The 18,327-nt window shown below is 35.0% G+C and overlaps 3 protein-coding genes across 4 annotated transcripts; 2 read left to right on the top strand and 1 right to left on the bottom strand.

Annotated features, from left to right (window-relative positions):
* Positions 1 to 216: 216 nt before the first annotated feature.
* Positions 217 to 1,043, top strand: LOC114713985 (uncharacterized). The gene has a single exon (XM_028898680.1). The coding sequence runs from the start codon at positions 285 to 287 to the stop codon at positions 966 to 968; it is 684 nt and encodes a 227-aa protein (XP_028754513.1). The 5' UTR covers positions 217 to 284; the 3' UTR covers positions 969 to 1,043.
* Positions 1,044 to 5,244: 4,201 nt separating this feature from the next.
* Positions 5,245 to 7,794, top strand: LOC114713988 (cyclin-D4-2-like). Of its 2 annotated transcripts, XM_028898685.1 has the most exons (7): positions 5,245 to 5,795; positions 6,313 to 6,399; positions 6,513 to 6,611; positions 6,702 to 6,909; positions 6,988 to 7,109; positions 7,226 to 7,495; positions 7,604 to 7,794. In XM_028898685.1, the coding sequence occupies exons 1-6, from the start codon at positions 5,484 to 5,486 to the stop codon at positions 7,466 to 7,468; spliced, it is 1,071 nt and encodes a 356-aa protein (XP_028754518.1). In that variant the 5' UTR covers positions 5,245 to 5,483; the 3' UTR covers positions 7,469 to 7,495; positions 7,604 to 7,794. The 2 variants fall into 2 exon arrangements, with proteins under 2 accessions (XP_028754518.1, XP_028754517.1); XM_028898684.1 differs by having other exon boundaries at positions 7,226 to 7,794.
* Positions 7,795 to 10,488: 2,694 nt separating this feature from the next.
* LOC114713987 (ATP-dependent 6-phosphofructokinase 5, chloroplastic) lies at positions 10,489 to 16,615 on the bottom strand. The gene is made up of 13 exons (XM_028898683.1): positions 15,922 to 16,615; positions 15,725 to 15,815; positions 15,205 to 15,278; positions 14,212 to 14,323; positions 13,703 to 13,798; positions 13,475 to 13,576; positions 13,310 to 13,384; positions 12,824 to 12,964; positions 12,608 to 12,724; positions 12,411 to 12,515; positions 12,191 to 12,271; positions 11,373 to 11,501; positions 10,489 to 11,112 (listed from the first exon to the last, which is right to left on the bottom strand). Exons 1-13 carry the CDS (start codon positions 16,245 to 16,247, stop codon positions 10,945 to 10,947), a joined length of 1,617 nt encoding a protein of 538 aa, XP_028754516.1. The 5' UTR covers positions 16,248 to 16,615; the 3' UTR covers positions 10,489 to 10,944.
* Between the last annotated feature and the right edge of the window lie 1,712 nt (positions 16,616 to 18,327).

The raw sequence follows: 18,327 nt of genomic DNA, 5'->3' as shown, positions 1-18,327 counted from the left end.
CCCTTTTGCTTTAACTTGGGGTAGGTATGGTAAACAAAAATGAATCAAATTGTAATTTTTTTTTTTTTGGGGGGGGGGGGGGGGGGATGTAAATTAAGGGATTTTCAAACTCATGAACGTAGCTACCTAGTACCCCACACGGAAAGCCTCTTTCCAAGAAACTGTGATGAACTCCTCATCCTGGCTCTTTCCTTTTGGCTTTTTCTCGTGTAAACATTCTTCTCCTCCTTAAATTGCCTTCCAATATCCTTCGTCAACTTGCGCCTAATCCTCTGGATCTCAAAATGCAAATAATAATTAAAATCTCAAAACTCATCCTCATTCATCCAATGTTCTGGAGAATTCTGGGCTTTGTGTCGAGCATAACTGCATTCACCTGTTTTGCCTTGAGTCCCTCTTTCTATGACTTGTTTGGGAGGTGGAACCTGCTCAAAGGCGTCGTCTACGGTGTCGCTAGTTTGATCCTAACCATCTTGATGCTACTTATCGAGAAATGCAGGAGATTTTCAAGGCCAGTTCTGGTGAAAGCACATGTGGCTTTCCTGGTTTTGATGCTCACCTCCCTCTGTTCCATCTGGCAAGACCGAGTTAGCCAAAAGGAGAACAACGCGCGTGGCAGAATCCTAAACCTCTGTTCGTTTGGGGCATTTGGGTTGATGTCGCTCAGCTTGTCAAGACAGCTTCAGCTTGGATTCGAAGTGGGTATCTTCAATTTCTTGTTTGGGAGTTTCTTGGTGCTGCTGATGAAGATCAACTTCAAACTGGCCCCACTTGCAGCAATCTTGTGCTACGTCTTTACAAATATCCGATCCTTCTCAGATTTTTTCATGGAAACCCGTGGCCGTGCTGACTTTAATGACACGCTACTTGAAGATATGGAGATCGGTTCCGCATCTTACATTCCTTCTCACAAAACCTCCAACAAGAGCCAGATATCCTATGGCGACTTGATAACTCTCCATTTTTAGCTCATTTTGAGTGATAGTTGGAGAGTTGAGATCTTGTGTTCTGGGTACATGAGAAATAAAATCATAATTTTACCTTTTTCTTATTTTATTTTACTGTTATTATTTTTGGGGAAAAAAGACACTAAAATACCCTAAAAAATGTTAAAAGATAAATTAGGGTTAATGAATTTTAAAATCTTAAATCAAACTCCTTGTACTATTTTGAAATTTTAAAATATTATAAAATGACAACATTGTCCTTATTCCTAGTGATTACTTTCACATAGTTATTGACTACTTTTAATTTAATTATTGACTACTTTAGTTTTTAAAGTTCTAATGATTACTTTTATATAACTATTGATTATACAAAAGTAGTAAATAACTAAATAAAAAATAGTCACTAGATCTCCAACAACACTTAATACATTTTTTTAATTTCTGAAACAATAGTAATCAAAAGCAAAACTAGAATAGTCAATAGTTAAATAAGAGTAGTTATTAAATTTTTAAAAATAAAAGTAGTCAATCACAATACTAGAATGGTTAATAGTTAAAGCAAAGTAGTCATTGGAATTCTAAAAATAAATATAGTCAATAACTAAAAAAATAGTCAATTCATATAAAAAAAGTAATCATCAAAATTTCGGTGACCGGTCATTGCAGTTCCAATGACTCCAGCTGCAAGCCACCAGCACCAGAGCTCCGGTGGTTGGAACTAGCTAAGGGTGTTGATGTGGCCATATTTTTTTTAAAAAAAGTGAAGAGCATTTATGTAATTTTGTAATATTTGAAAATTCTAAAGTAATACTGGGGGACTCTCAAGCATTTTTTTTTAGAAGTATTTTTGAAGTAATCAAATGCCTTTTAGTTTCGTTTGATACGAAGCATTAACATTTAAAAATGAGGAGTAAAGATTAGGATTGAGATTAAAACTATGTACCAAAAAAATGTTTATCATGAGTGATTTCTTATTTTATGAGATTAAACAATCTCATGTATATAGGATTGGAGAATACCACCTCTCCTCATGGTATTTTCCAATCTTATATATATAGATTTGTCTAATTCCAAGTATCAAACAGTTACTCATGTTAAATACTCTTTTAATAAAATCTTTCACTTTCAATTATGATCATTATCTCTTATTTTCAATATTTCATACTAAACGGAACTTATAAAACCAGTAGTAGCCAACCTAAGGAGCTGCGAGACGCAACACGTTTTGAAACTCTCAAGTGGACTCTTTATATCCATACGCACACACATTTGCATTCGATATTTTGATAAAATCTTCTTTTGTTCGTTCTATTTTAAGTTCATTTTACTCATTTTAAATTCAGTTGTGTTTGCTCACTTTAAAGAAAAGTGGAAATCTAATGCCTAACAACTGATTAATTGAGTCTTTTTGTGGGATCAGTCTTGATTTACTACTAACTATTTTGCGGTCCATATACTAACCATGAGCATCAATTTTTGGTAGCATGAGAATTGAATCCTGAAATCGAATTGCTCCAGTGGTCTGATTCTCAAATCTCATAGGAGCAGGATTGATATGTAAACTCGTTAAATAAGATCTTTCTGTGCCTTCAAAATTTTTAATAAGTAGTGCATTGTTCATCTGTTTTCTCGACAAATGTCCCAGAACATTCTATGAACAAAAATAAGTCAGGAGTGATGCAGAATGGCCCTTCATACAACTTCCCACTCAGCAGGCAATGAGAGAAGCTAAAGAGAAGTGGTAAAGCTCTGCACTGTTAGGCCTGACACATGAGCTCTGAGTTGTACTGTCTTTTTAGTTTTTTCTCAATTAGGTCCTTTTGAAATGTAATGGAAAATACATATAAAAAAAAAAAAAAGAACAAGGATTGCAACTAAAAAGGTGTTTAGATAAAAACGAAATCATAATTTTAGAAGTATTTTTATTATATATGAAGTATATATAAGAAAAAATTTCTTTATTTTATGAAAAAGTATTTCTTAAAAGTACTTTTATATGTTCCCAAACACTCCCTAACTTGAGGAGGGCATTGCATATCTTCTTCTTCTTTTTTGTTTTGGGGTATACACATCGCAGAAAATTAAATAAAGAACACACTACTTGAGAAGGCCCAGAATGATGGAGTGTTTGTGAAGGCCCAGATTAGTTGGTAACCCAAATGCAATGCAACCCCATTCTCCTTCCGCTTTATCATCTCATCCTTGGTTGTACCGTTTATGATACTCCATCCATCTGGTCTTCACAAGCACCTCTGGCGTACTTTATAACATAACACGGTTTTTCCCTCTCTTTTGACTAACTATAACATTTTTTTAGTTTAAAGTATTAATCTTTTCTACTTAGTATTTTGTGTACTTAATATTCCTAACTGATTATAAAACTTAACCAATTAATCAAACTCCTCTAACTAGTGACTTTTATTAAGGGTAATTTTGATATTTGACAAGAAATAGCTAATTTTAACTAACTTTATTAATTCAAATAAAGTTACTATTATATGCTTATAACGAAAACTAGATCAAGTAATTATAAAAATTTGAGACATGAATTGAGATTTTTTTTTTGTATCACACCATTCCTGTACATTTAGTAGTAGAGGGTGTATGCGTAAATGGTGCAATACATTACTATCTTTGGTCATAAATATAAGAGGTATTTGACTGTTCTAAATATAAGACTCTTATTTACTCTGTCTTTCAAATTTATAATGTGTTTTTAAAAAATATCCCTATTAATTGTAAAGTGTTTTCACCCAAGTATAATTTCAATGTATATAATTAAATAAAAGTAATCTAAGAAAGTCAACACATATTTGTTATAAATAATTAGTTTAACTAATTTTTTTAATCTTTTCAAATTAGCCATCTCACTATTATATTAAGGATTAGAAATAGTAGTTGAGAATAGCAATACAAGTCAAGAAGATTATTGAGGTTAGGTATAAGCAATGTAGATACTGTTTGAAAATGACGACAGGAACACGTGATTTGGACTTTGGAGGTGGGGAATTTCTGGGGAGAGAGGAAGGAAAAAAAAAGGAGGGGAAGAAAGAGGTAGAATCTCAAGGGTGAGTTAAAGGGTTATGAATTTGTGTTTGGTGATAAAGCTTATAAAAGTGGCTACACCATGCATGCATGCTTGCTTGCTTCCATATGCTTTTGGATTTCCACTTCGAGAGTGCATTTGTGTGTGATACTCATGAAACAAGGATCCCATTTGCCAATTGCTACCACCTTGGCTTCCAAAAAACACAAAAGAATGTGCTTTTCTTATGCATATGTGTGATCAGATCCGCTCATAAAAATCATACTACAAAATCTTTAATCCTGTGATGAACTGCTTATGTACTAACAAATTTCCTTCAATGGGCTTACACATAGCATCCAAAAGCAAGTCTACAGGTTGTATCTACACTCTTTGGTTTCAAATGTCTCTTTTATATATATATATATATATATATATATATATAAATATATATAAGTGTATATATATTTATAATATGAATTCAGCCGGAAGAAATTGTACTCCCTTCTATCCTTTTTATAAGAATTCCAACAGTATCCTCTTATTTATAAATTTTAACTGTGGGAAAAAATAACTTTAACTGTATTTATTGATTTTGATGAGTTAATAGCGTGTAATTTTTTTTTTTTAATAGGATGTGTGAATCATTCTTACTATGTTTTATTTTTTCTGCCATCATTCTCTAGAGCCAACTGTTCAGAGAATTTAATTCAAATTCAATGGAATGTTAACTGGAATTGAGGAGAGAAGGAAAGTTGGAGACCAATATTTATTATTTTGAATCTCACGAAAGCGAATCACCACTTCACATAAAATCATCATTTTACAGGATCTTATTTACAGCTTGTCATCTTTTACCTTTTAGCTCTACTTTTTTACCCCTGCTTCTTTTACATGTGTTAGCTATTGAATTAATATTTTAGTTATGATCCTTTAAAATGTTAAAGTGTTCTTTTAAATAAGACAAGGTATAATGCAAAGAATTGTTGCATTCATTTTTTTCGTCCTTTTTTCCTCACCTTAAAAATTTGAAGAAATGCAAAATATAGCAAGTATATATAAAAAAAATAGCTGGCAAAAATAATTATTGTATCCTGAACAAAAAATAATGAATATTATACAGCTCATCCTTGTGCAAAGATATCTTCATAACTCGAGCAAAACAGAAGACCAAGATTTCTTCTGGCGTTTTATTCTCTCTCTTGTTTCAGTCCAAAAGCAGTCCCCCCCCCCCCCTCCTTTCTTCCCTTCTATGTCTGCGACTGTGGATGCCCTGTTTTCTTCCCTCCTTTCACCCTAATACTACCGTATGCCTCCTCACTATAAAGTTCGTCTCTTTCACTATTACCTTTAGTCCCACCCTCCTACACCGTCATTCCAATTCCACAGCCATCATAGCTACTTGGTTCATCATTTCACCAGAAATATTCTATAAAGATCATTTCTTTATCCAACGCAATACTAACTTGATGAGGTTCCTCTGCGCTTCATAGCGTCTTGAGGGCCTTTCAATGGCAGATAGCTTTGACAGGACGACCTCGACCCTTCTTTGTTCGGAGGACAGTGATACCGGCGTTGCTGATTTCGAATGTAATGCTGCAGATGATTCTGAAATTTCCCGTTCTTTGAACCACCAAAACGCTGGTTCGAACTGGGGCGGGTTCGAATCCGTATTGGGTTTTCCCTTGCAGAGTGAAGAAACTTTGAGATTATTGGCTGAGAGGGAGAGAGTATATATGCCCAAGGATGATTACCTCGTGAGATTGCGTAGTGGGGACTTGGACTTGAGTGTTAGGAGAGAGGCTCTTGATTGGATTTGGAAGGTTGGTTGGTTGATCTTTTCAATTGGGGTTGTGGGTTTTGGGAATTTTCCTGCCCCATCGAACCTTTCATTCAAAGAAAGAGGAAAGAAATCTTTCTTTTGGATTGTTTTTCTCACTGATATGGGCCATTCATTTCGGTGTTCAAATTCTCCTATTGACATTTAAATTTTTAAAGTCTTGTTTTGCTTTTCTTGATCTCGAGTTTGTTATAATGTCCGGCATTCTTATTTGAATTGCAATTGAGTTCGACAGTGAAATTTCTGTCAACTTCTAAACTGTCAATGCAGCTGTTTTTGCTTATGCCTATTCCTCAACTGGTTTTGCAGAAACTCGTCTACGTTTCAAATTGAATTTTTGATTTCCTTCTTATATGTTTCTCTTTTCAATGAATTTTTTATTTCCTTCTTAACGTGCTTCCTCTCATTTCTTGTTGAAACTGTGTGATGAATGTTTCTTTTCTTCATTTCTTATTGGGAACTTCGGTAAGTAACCTTGTTTCATATAACGTGGTCAACAGGTTCACAACTATTATGGTTTTGGACCATTGAGCTTGTGTTTATCCATCAACTACTTTGATCGGTTCCTATCGATGTATGATTTGCCTGTAAGATCATCTATTAAACTTGATCATTCTGGTGTTTTACTAGCTTTATGTTTGCATGATCTCTTTTTGATAGTCTGTTTGGTTTTGCTGGTCCCTTCTCCTACCCTGTTTAGAGAAGCCACAAATGGACTGGGCAATTGTTAGCCGTGGCTTGTTTGTCAATAGCAACCAAAGTGGAGGAAACCAAAATGCCTCAATTGATAGAATTTCAGGTTTAGAACCACATTATCACCTAAATTCCTAATTATACCTTTTGTTACACATTTTCCTCTTAGTTTATCACCAATGTTTGTGATTTGCAGGTTGAAGGAGCGAACTTTTTATTTGAAGCTAGAACCATTCAAAGAATGGAGCTATTGTTACTGAACACATTGCAATGGAAAATGCATGCTTTCACTCCTTGTTCCTTCATAGACAACTTCCTCGCTAAAATCCCTTACCACCAACATACAGACACATTCAAATCATCCATTTCTAGATCAATACAGCTCATACTGAGTATAACCAGAGGTATACCCTTTACTCTTTCTGTGCATTGTTCTTTATAAGCAATGAATATGAACTGTGCATGTTGGGAAATCAATGCAGGTGTTGATTTCTTGGAATTCAGGCCTTCTGAGATAGCCGCTGCCGTAGCCATTTCTGTTTCAAGAGAACTGCAATCGACTGAGCTTGATAAGGCTATAACTTGTTTTCTGATTGTGCAAAAGGTAAAAATGGTGACCCTCTCATAACAAACAGGAGAGTGAGAGAGTCCAGAATGAGATACTCGGTGTATTGTTTGAAAAGTTGAATTTTTTGAGTTATGGGGTTTTTAATTTTGCAGGAGAGAGTCCTGAAGTGTGTTGAACTGATCAGAGATTTGTTTTTGGTTAGTGTTTCCTCTGCTAATTTAGGGAGAAACTCGGGGGCATTTTTACCTCAAAGTCCTATGGGGGTGTTGGATGCTGCAAGCTTGAGCTATAAAAGTGAGGAACTAACAGATGGATCATGGCCAAATTCTTCACACGATAGTCCAAATGCCAAGAGGAACAAATCAGGCAAATCTGAAGACACTTCCAAGTCATGAAATGTGAACTTTTTCTCCTTCACGAAGGTTCTATTAGTTTGGATGAATAACAGATTTAAAAGAAAAAAATTAAGAGATCTCATGCTTCTAGCATTGGCAAGAGAGGTTGATAAGCTGTTTATAATCGGATTTCAGAAACAGCTGCAAATTCTCCAGAGATGCAGATGGTAGAGGAAATTTTGATCAAAACCTGTTTGTTCTTGTGGCATAGAATGTCTAGCATGGGTATGCTATTTTGAGATAAAAGTTATAATTTTTTTTTTAAATTCATTTTCTCTGTTGTACTGAGAAGAGATAGAATATATGGAGGGAGATTCTTTTGTTTTCTTTTTTCTTGTCAGCTTCCTTGTGTTGGCGAATGTTGAATTTCAAGAGAACCGGAAATTCATCTCTCTGCCATTTTAATAAAAATAAATGAATAAATAAAAACCCTAATAAAGATTAGTAGACAGATTTCTGTTGAGCAAAAAGGTGCCACCGAATATGGTGAATTGGTGTTTAATTGCATGGTGAGTACTGTTGTTGATCAATCTTCATTGAAAAGTCATATCTTTTTCCTCATGGCTATAAGAAGCTAAATGATTTACTACTTTAATTCTTATACAACAATTGGATTTTTTTTATGTGAGATTTTCAACGTGCTTTGAGAAGCTGTTCACAATTTAGCAACCCTGAGATTTTCAATCTCCAGGAATAAAAATAAGAGTACCTATGTCAATCACTTCCATTGTTAATATTTAGATAAAATGTGGTTATAAAAATTATAAGTTTGTAAACTATTTTTTTATTTGAAAAAAAGATAATGGAAATAATTTATTCCACGTATATTTAAAATCTCTCTTTAAAAGCCATGCTCGGCTTTAAAATAAATTATTTTGTGCAACAAACTTGAAGAGTAACAAATTAAACAGCAAAAAATTTTATAAATTAGATCGGGTCGTGTGCTTGACGAGATGATTCTCTTCTTCTTTTTATAATTTTTTTATTTTTCTTGATGCAAGACTTAATTAATTAATTCAAGTAGTTTAAGATAATTAAGTAATATAATTTTTTCTTATATTACTTATTCTTCTCCTTTTTATATTAATTTTATTTTTATAATATAATTAAATATGAAAAACAGGCAAAGACAAAGATATGGGGTATTTATGGCTCATGAGAGCCTGCTAATCGAAGGCCCACCTGTTTTGCGGTATTTGACCGGTCAATATTTGGCTTCTAGCGACAAAAGAAGAGCATGGTACAACTAGAAAGGGATTATGTTATTTGGGATCCATTCAATATTGTTTTGTTCTTATTATTATTTGGACAGAGTACAATAACATAGTGTGATTTATGTAATCAACCCTACCTAGTAGGATAAGACTTGTTGTTATTGTTATTTGTTACATTTTAAATTAATACTTTCCAAGGAAAAAAATTCTATCTTATTTTATTACCCCCAGAAATTCACATCTTTTATTTTTTCCCCCTAAATAATATAAAAGTTTCTTCATACATTAATATTTTTAATTCGTTGATACTTCAAAAGTTGAAATGCGAAATTTTAATTCTAAAATGTTTAATTAAAATTCTTTATATATATATTTTAATTGATTTAGAACCTCCATTCAGGCATTCAATACGATAAATAAACTATTTTATTTTAAATTGATGGAATAGCATTAATGATTATAGTATGGTGAACTTGACATTATCGCTCACGAGTCACGAGCACAACAGTCGGTGATTTTATTTTAATCGTAGTGGGTTCTTGGGAAAAAAATGTGAAAAAAAAAGTGCACATGTTTGATACAAACCATCCTAACCATCGACCCGAATTTTAAAAAAGGTATCCTGATTGTACGAAACAGCTGAGCATGTTCAATTGTATCTAACCACTGAATCCTTTTTAAGCGATCTTCTTCTCCCCAGTTAGACTTGCCTAGATACAGTAGCTCTAAAAAATGCTGAAGGTAAAATAAATATTGCTAGACAGAAATTCTACATAATCTGACTCAGATGGAAAAACAAGAACAGAAAGAGAAATTGAAGAAATATTGTGTTTTGATCTTTAGTTTTATTGGTGCATGAGCAAGGCATGTGTTTTTCTGTGAAGCAGTAAGTAGTGGGGACTGAATCCAGAGATGAGTGGGTCTGTGTCAGTTCCGAGACTCAGTGTGAGGTTGTTGCAACATTTTATGCAGCTTTGAATGAGACTACAGTGAGTGTGTGAGCAACTTCTTGATTTCAAGTCTCATCTCAATGCTCTTTTTTCGCAGTATTTCACTGTTCATTCTTAATTCTGCTTCTGTATTGGGACTCTGAACCAAACCGCACACCACAACATCAGTTTTCATCACCTCCTCTTTCTTTTCTTCTTTTTTTCCTGCGTAATACACCTGGTATCCTAGGCCGGCCTCTTTCTCTAAAACTGCATGGCCCAGGCTAACTCAGATTCAAGCCTCATGGGGACCCTTGTACCTTCACTGCTACATTCCCAAGTTTGAAACTCAAGGCCTCTCATTAAACTAGCACAACCCTCCATCCAAGTGGTCTGCGTGCGCTGGTATCTTCTCTCTCAAGCTTAAACTCTATGATGATATATATGTTTTGGGATGTTAAGGTTTAAAGAACCTATCTTAGATTGTGTGCTACAATTGTCACCACTCACCAGCCTGTCAAAAAGAACTATAAGGATGCTGTCTATTCTGGAGTAAATCAAATCATGAAACGTGAAGATGATTGATATGGAGCGATTTTCAAAAATGTTATCCCAGAATGAGGTTACTACACATTGTCAAAATTTCTTCGACCTGCAACTATGGATAGGGAAGAACCATAAATACATTTAAAGGACAGGCCGGTGCACAAGCTACCCTGCGCTCACTCAGGGTCCGGATCCCATAGAATATGATGTACGCAGCCTTACCTTGGAAATTATTTCCAAGAGACTAGCTCCGTAGCTCGAACCTGTAACCTTTTGGTCGCACGGAGACAAATATAAATTAATTAAAATTCACAGAAGAAACAAATATAAATTAAAAGCACAAAAACGAAAGTGTATTACAAATAAATCTGCATAAGACAGCTTTTATCTCAAATATAAATAGGAGCGGACAATCCAACATCAGAGGCCTGAATTACGAATACAAACAGATCATCTGCTTTACTCTGAGTACTTCTATTGAATTGGCCTTTTGGCCCTCAATAAGTTACAACCAATGTTACAAATCAATGAAAAATCAATCACAAAATCTTTGACATTTCCTCTCAGAATTTTATTGGGTATGCAATTTGCAGGACTAAGAAACTGCCATGCTATACAGGAAACAAATTTTTCCAGTTTTCAAAGAGGAAATATCATCCTCGGTATTATTTCCAGAGGGGTATGTTGGAACAGGTCGGCCAGAAGTGTTTTGAACCTATCTTCCTACCATATAGTCTTTGGAAGCCTGAATTTCAAGGCTCTTGAATAAACTAAAAATCATAGATCATCAAATGAAGTCGGGTTGGCCGGTTGATGTTAAGCAACGATGCCACATTCGACTGTTGGGATCCACCAGCCTAGGATGAGATATTACTTCTGGTATGGGAAGGTAAGCATAGTGAGTGTTACAAATGCCTACTGTTATGCCACTGAATCCAGCAAAAGCACCATGAACCTGCAAAAACCATCAATCAAATATCAGATATACAGCAATACGCCCATGTGTTCATGTTTCGATGTTACAATATTCAATATTTCACTATCCTCTGTTCTCGAATTCCCAAACCCTGTAATATTTCAATGGAACATTCCCTCCCGTTCCATTATTCCCCATCGAAACATGAGATAGAGGCATGAACTGTGAAGTTTGTGCCAATGATAATGCTTTTATATTCAAGCATACGACAATAAGCACAAAAGGAGAGAGAGACTTACAGCATTTTGCCCAAGTACAGTGCATAGAATTCCATCTGATGCGTTTGCTCTACATGCCCGGATCATGTACGTTGGATCAATATATTTCACATCACCATGAACACCAATGTCCTTGAAATATTTTTTGGTCTGAAATATAGAAACTCTAAGTATAAAATGTTCTTTTTTTCGGAAAATATATTGTAAACTATAACATCTATCTATTCCCACTAAGCAGCAAAAAACAATTACAGTTACTCGAAATACAATCTCAACTTAGATGCATCCTTAAAAAGAAACGCATATGTAAGTTTATCATTATACATCATAAATATACAAATACCACATATATATTTATATTCAATGGAATAAATCAAGCATATATTAATTTTAACATAAATGGGACCGCACAGGGTGAAGAGTATGGTTCTCTTCCCCATCCCCCTATTCTTGGCGGGGTAATCTATCCCCGAATCCCTGCTTTGGGGCCACCTATCAAGGTTCCTTGTGAATAGGGGAAATCGCCATCCTCGATAGCATCTAAAAGACAGACACACAGTCAAATTTTACTAATTTCAATGGAAATCTTAGTGGCTAAGGAGTTCTACCACACGTGTTTGCAGCGCATTTTGATCAAAGCATACAACTTAGGATGTAGAAAACGAAAAATAAGTATAATTAAGCAATTTAGCATAACTCAAAGAATCCAGGCTGTAAAACAAGATGTGCTTGCAAGATGTTTTTTTTATGTTGGCAAAAATTATCATGCTTAGAGCAGAGAGCTATTTTCCACAATGCATATCTTCTATCACCGAGTTTCAAGTCATGCAATCACAAACCTCTTGTTGAATGTGTACACCAATGTCTCCAAGGACAGCATTACCCGATGCATCAGTTGCATTAATCTTTTGAAGTAAATCCTGCATCAAGAATAAATCTTAGAAAGTTTAAGTGTCTACCTCTAGTTTAATAATCAACAAATAAAATTTCAGTATCAGTTAAAAATAATAATCATTTCTGTATCCGTTTCCTTTAGCTCAACGTAAGACTAAAAATCACCTGTCCAGCTCCCTCTGCTACACACAGTACAGCTGATCCTTTTTTTTGTAAGAGGTACTTGAGATGATTTAAGACTCCATGTGGTCCATGTAACTTGAACGGAACCTAGAACCACACCCAGTAACTTGTGGTGAACTATAGTAATGACAAGGAAAACAGAAAACCCATCAATTATTTCTGTTATTATAATTACATACCTCAGGAATCAGGCATATGTCAATCTGTCCGCTAGCTAGAGACGCATGCATCGCTATAAAGCCACTGCTACGACCCATCAATTTCACAACCCCAATTCCATGATATGCACTATGTGCCTGATTGAGAAGAGGCAAGAGATGGAAAATATTTCAACACGCACCAACTTGAAACCAATAGTGGATAGAGCCAACATCATTCAGAGCGATTAAATTTACCTCAATGTATGCAGAATTTATTGCTCTTTGTGCTTCTTCAACAGCCGTATCAAAGCCAAAAGTTTTGTCCATCAGTAGAATATCATTGTCGATGGTTTTAGGCACTCCAACTACTGCTACCCTAAGCCGCCTTTTGCGGCACTGAAAGAACAAAGATTGAGATTCATCACAGGCAAGCTATAAAAATCCAGTGGAAGAGGGCATGATCATAGATTTGCTGCTCAAACTTTGAACAGTTTTTAAAATATATATGAAGACCTTCAACATCACTCATTAATGAAACTTTTTACAGACATTATTACTATGTAGTTTAATTTTTCAGTTTTTAAAAGAAAAGAGTGAGTCAAAAGAAATTGAGAATCCAACATTTCTGTGAATATCCAATGTAGTATGTTTCCAAGTTCAGGCCACCTCAGAAAGTCCATCATAGCACAAAATTATCCATATCAAATGCAATTGGTAAATACAGGGCTAAGGATTACTAACCTCATTGTGAATTGCATTGGCACCAGCATGTGTACCATTTCCACCCAACACAAAAAGCATGTTGATCCCCCTTTCCTGAAGTCAATAATACATAAATCAGATAACACCGTCCAGAGGAAACATGCCATAAAGTTTAATTCATGGACCGATGGATCAGTTAACCACCTCCAAACTATCCACTATTTCATTTACACTTGGTCCTCCTCGGGAAACTCCTAACAAACTTCCACCAGAAAGATGAATATTCTGAACCACCTTCCTGGACAGCTGAGAATGTAACAGAAAAAAAGTCATGAAAAGGAACTTGTTTTTTCCTTAGCGTTACAATTGAGGCTCATGTTTATGCAAATTAGTTATTGAACCAACGTCAGCAAGGAAATAGCCTGAATTTACCGGAACTTCTGTCAATTCTTGGTCAGAAAATCCACGATAACCAAAAGGAATCCCCACAATTTTTGTCACACCATAGATTTCTAGCGTGATTACAATCTGCAGCACATTCAATATAGAAGAGAACCGTAAGAAACTTCAACAGACCATGATAATGAGAACAAGGTTACCACAGAAGCCAAAGTGGGAAGATCCTTGAGTATGAACTACAGAATAATATACATGTATTAAGCTAACTGCTAAATATATTAGGTGGCAGCATTTATAGAGATTGTAAAGCAGCTATACAAGGTCAAAGAATACATTTCAGGTGATGACTAAGGCATTAGCTAAGGCGGTAATCACTTTGCTGCTCAGGATGATATCTCACGTTTATGAGAATACAGTCAATAAAATAGAATTTATTGCAATAGTGGTGTGCAGCATTAAATTCAAGATTTCTTGCCAAAATTTTCTTTTCACACAAGGTAAAAATGTTAAATCTTTGTGCAAAGCATCAATAGAAAACTCACCTGTCTGATGACATCATTAAGACCAGGGCAGAGCCCTCCACAGGTTACAATCGCAGCCTTGACATCTTCTGGTTGAAAGTAAATTTTTTCACGAGGCCCAGCTCGATGAACCCTAAAAAGATATTAGAACATTTTACCAGGTGATAATCTCAAAAAATAACATTGTTCACTTCAAGCAGATTTAAAAGGCATTGAAACACAGAATTGCACGATGAACCTCAAATACGGTAAACCAGAACAAAATAAATAGTAACCACTGCTTGTATGAGAATTCACTAGTATCTCTTTCTTTCTGTTCTGACTGAGAAGAGAAGCGATGCAACCATTACGATGTTCAAAGTCTACATCCCACACATCTGCTAATAGGTTAAGGCCCTAATTTGTTTGCTAAGCATGAACAAATGGTGTTTCAGAATTGTGTTCTGTCAAAGAAAAATTGTTATTTTTCTCTGCTGCTATGAAATACCAATATGGAATCTATTAACTGTGATACTGTCATATTTAATTTATGCCTTGCCTCCTTCAAGACAGAACCACTTGCTGAACACATTGATAACAGAAATATTGCTAAAAGCATATTTGATTGAAACTAGATATCCTTGCATTGATAATAATGCAAAATTCAGAGATCTGGGGAAGAATGTACATTACTAGGCAAAACTTCCGAAAAAAATGGCAGGTTAAATTACGACCCATACATGAATACATAATTGGAATTGGCATGCATTACCTACAGAATAAAATCATCAAGATATTGTGCTGCCGTAACTTCCTACAACAGGGCAAATGACTTCTCAATGACCAAAATTTCCTCTTGATTTTAGTGAGATATGAATATTTTTCATAATCAATTTAGTATAATGTGTTCTTATTACCCATCTTCTGAGACAATAATACCCGTTCAACCTCTCTCATTTCATTAAATGATAAAAGCACCTAACGTATTAGCAGTTGCCATAACCCAGTATTAAATTGGGGAAGCAAAGATTTTACCATTGTTCTACCCATGAACAGCCAGGATCAATGCACACAGCACCAGCAGATGTAGGTGACGAATAGTATATTGTCTGAAAGATCAAAGCAAAAGGAGAATCAAACCCCCATCTTTTACCCAGTCGTTGCATCTCAATAAAATTTCATAGATATCAGCAACTCACATGCCGAAGCAAGAAAATGCCAATAAGCTTTTTCCTTACAATATCAATACTGATCGCTAAATGAATGAATACATATAAGCTTTCTTACAAAGGCTGACAGATTTTCAAAGAACATAGGAGTGGAGTAAAACATGACCCAGCAAAAGGAAGTACTTTGATTTAGAGTGAAATTAAAACAAAATGAAAGCTCAAGAATCACGAATGAAAAAATTTAAAAAGTTGAACAGTAAAAAAGAAGACAACCCGGGACACAAGAGACATCGGCGGAAAACAACAAAACAGTATTAACAGCCAATCAACTGCCTCTACCCAACGCTCTGAATGTCAAATAACATCAAAGATGAACGCAAATATACCTTAAGAAGCACTCTGTCATTGTTATTAATGTATCCATGCCACTCTTCATCAGAAGGATAATTGCCAGGAAAATCTCCAGTTATGGGAGTTCTGTGACACAAAACACAAGCAATTCAGACCACAGATTCCACAATGCGTGCCTATTAAGCCTCCCTCAGAGATAGGAAAAAGTACAAGACCAGAACAAGCAATTAACCTCATCTTGAGACAAAACGTGGAGGGAATAGGAAGATCATCTGGGAAGACATCTGTAATATGAGGAAGTCGGAAACGGGCCTCGAAGTCCTTCTGGAACTTGGCTTTCCAATCAGGATCACTGAAATCAATGGATGAGTCGGAGATAGTACTGGTGCTCTGACTCTTGAGCTCTGAAGAGACACGAACTTTCCTTGGTACCCTGGCGAGTTTCAATGTGGGGACTCGACCATTGGACGGGGGGAAGAGCAGGCCTCCATGAAAGCGGCTAGAAGTTAGGTGGGGAAGAGTGAGTTTGGGGGTGATCACGTGCGAGATAGTACCCATCAAAAGAGAAGAGATTTCAGTCAATGGAGATCTCAGAGGAGTGATTCAGAGCTGAAGAGATGTATGCAAAAATGGAGGGAAGGAATGAGAGGGATCGGAGAAAACGAGGAAAGGTAACACGCAAGCGGGGGTTGGAGAGTGGGTCTGACTTATAAAACCAAGGATCCTTTGTTTGAAAGAATTGCAACTCCCATATTAGGTAATACTATTCTGCGTAGGAATGTGAGTTGGCGCAGGCATGAACAATTTTCTGTTGAATATGTACCCTGGTAAGTCTGAAATCTATAGCGCCGGCACCTAATTGAAACAAGGAAACACAGTTTGATCATGCGAAGTTGTTATTGCTGTCACAAACTGGCAAATTCAGCAAGATACTATAAATCGCAAACAATCTTTCAAATCAGGAGTCCTTTGTTTTTGCGGAAAACACAGTTTGGAGTTTTTTCCTGACGTCCGGCGTTTCATTAAAATTAAGAAAAAAATTTTAAAAAAATTAAGAACCTTTCCTAAATCCTAGGAAAGGAAGTTGAAAAAACAGGAACTTTTAAAAATGCCGTTCTTATTTATATTTAATTTTTAATTTAAAGTTTCTTTCTTGTGACAATTTGCTTTTGGGCGACCTTTCTTGTGACATTTTTTTTTTTTGGTGAATTTTCTTGTGACATTTTTATGAAGAAGAAACTGGAAAAGTACAAAACAGGTTTCTGCCTCTCATTGCCTCAATTTCGATCCTCAGTATGGGTCTTTTAGTAGAGAGCTTCCATCATCCCAAACATAGAAATCAATAAATCATATTGTAAAATATCTCTGCATCATTAGACAATAATTTTCATTAATCAGCAAGAGATTACATATTATCATAGTTGTGATAATTAACTGTGATTTATTTTCTAAAGATACTATTTTTGTTACTTGGTTTATTTTTGGGACACAACCCATGGGAAAAAAACTCAGTGGCACTCACACCCTCTTAAGTGGCAGGAGTTGTGAGCTAAAATTCTAAGTGGGAATGTTTACAAGTCAAACACTTTAAATTTACAAGCAAATCTCTTTTAAAAAAATATTTGAGCATTTATAAGTCAATCCCGTATATATTATATAAATTCAATTGTAAAAAAATGTAAATATATGGATTCATTCGTCAGTCTAAAATATTAACTTGTAAATGTTAAAGTTTGAATTTCTGATTTGTAAACATGCGGAGTTTAAGTTGCAAATCTTAAAGATTGACTTGTAAATATTAAAATAGTAATGTGTCAATAAAAAAGATGTGTTTAAAAGAAAATATTTGTTATCATAAATGTCGCGCTCAGCACCAATTAAAGAAGGTAAACTTCATCCGAGGGCGTTTGTATCATTGTCTGGGGAAGAAATTATTTATTACGACTAAATCTCACGAGACTCAGCATTTTCTTAAACTGGTGAGACTTACTTTCTAATTGGCACCTATTCATGATTTTCTTCTTTCAAAAAAAAAGGGAAAAAAAGAAAAGTTCCGGAACAGAATATTCCCATACTAGATTCGCATGTCCCTTGTAAAGTTATAAGCCTTTAGGCGAATTATTCAGCGGGACACCATATGATAAGATAAGTGTCATCCAATGTTAATAATGATTATGTACGTGTGTATCTCTGTGAAAGGACGAGGTTCACATTCACATTTAATGAAATGAAGATTTAACTTTTAAATAATTAAAGTCGAATTAAAAAGTGCTCCCAAAATCTGCCTGGCAACAGTTGAGACCTCATATGCACCAATCAAAGATTAAATCAGCAACACATATGAAGTAGATCCTTTTCACATGTGTCACGGGAATCATAGCGAATACTCTGGCTAGGCTAGGCTCTAGAATTGTCTAGTGTGGCAAAATTTAATTTTTCTGGCATTTAAGAAATTTCTTATATGAGGGTATATGTCACGATGAATGAATGTACATGAGTATTGATTTTAATTATTTTAAAAATTAAATTAAAATAGATAAAAATGTGGAAATTAATATTTAAATATATTTTGTCATGTTTGTTAAAAGTAGTAAAAAGTAAAAAACATGAGCTTAAAAGAACCACAGGCGCTTTAATT

The sequence above is a fragment of the Neltuma alba genome, unplaced genomic scaffold (genome assembly GCF_004799145.2).
Source record: "Neltuma alba isolate B1F8T4 unplaced genomic scaffold, ASM479914v2 tig00011483_pilon, whole genome shotgun sequence".
Classification (NCBI taxonomy): Eukaryota; Viridiplantae; Streptophyta; class Magnoliopsida; order Fabales; family Fabaceae; genus Neltuma; species Neltuma alba.
The sequence above is the reverse complement of the archived record's forward strand: the minus strand, read 5'-3'. Positions and strand labels throughout refer to the sequence as shown.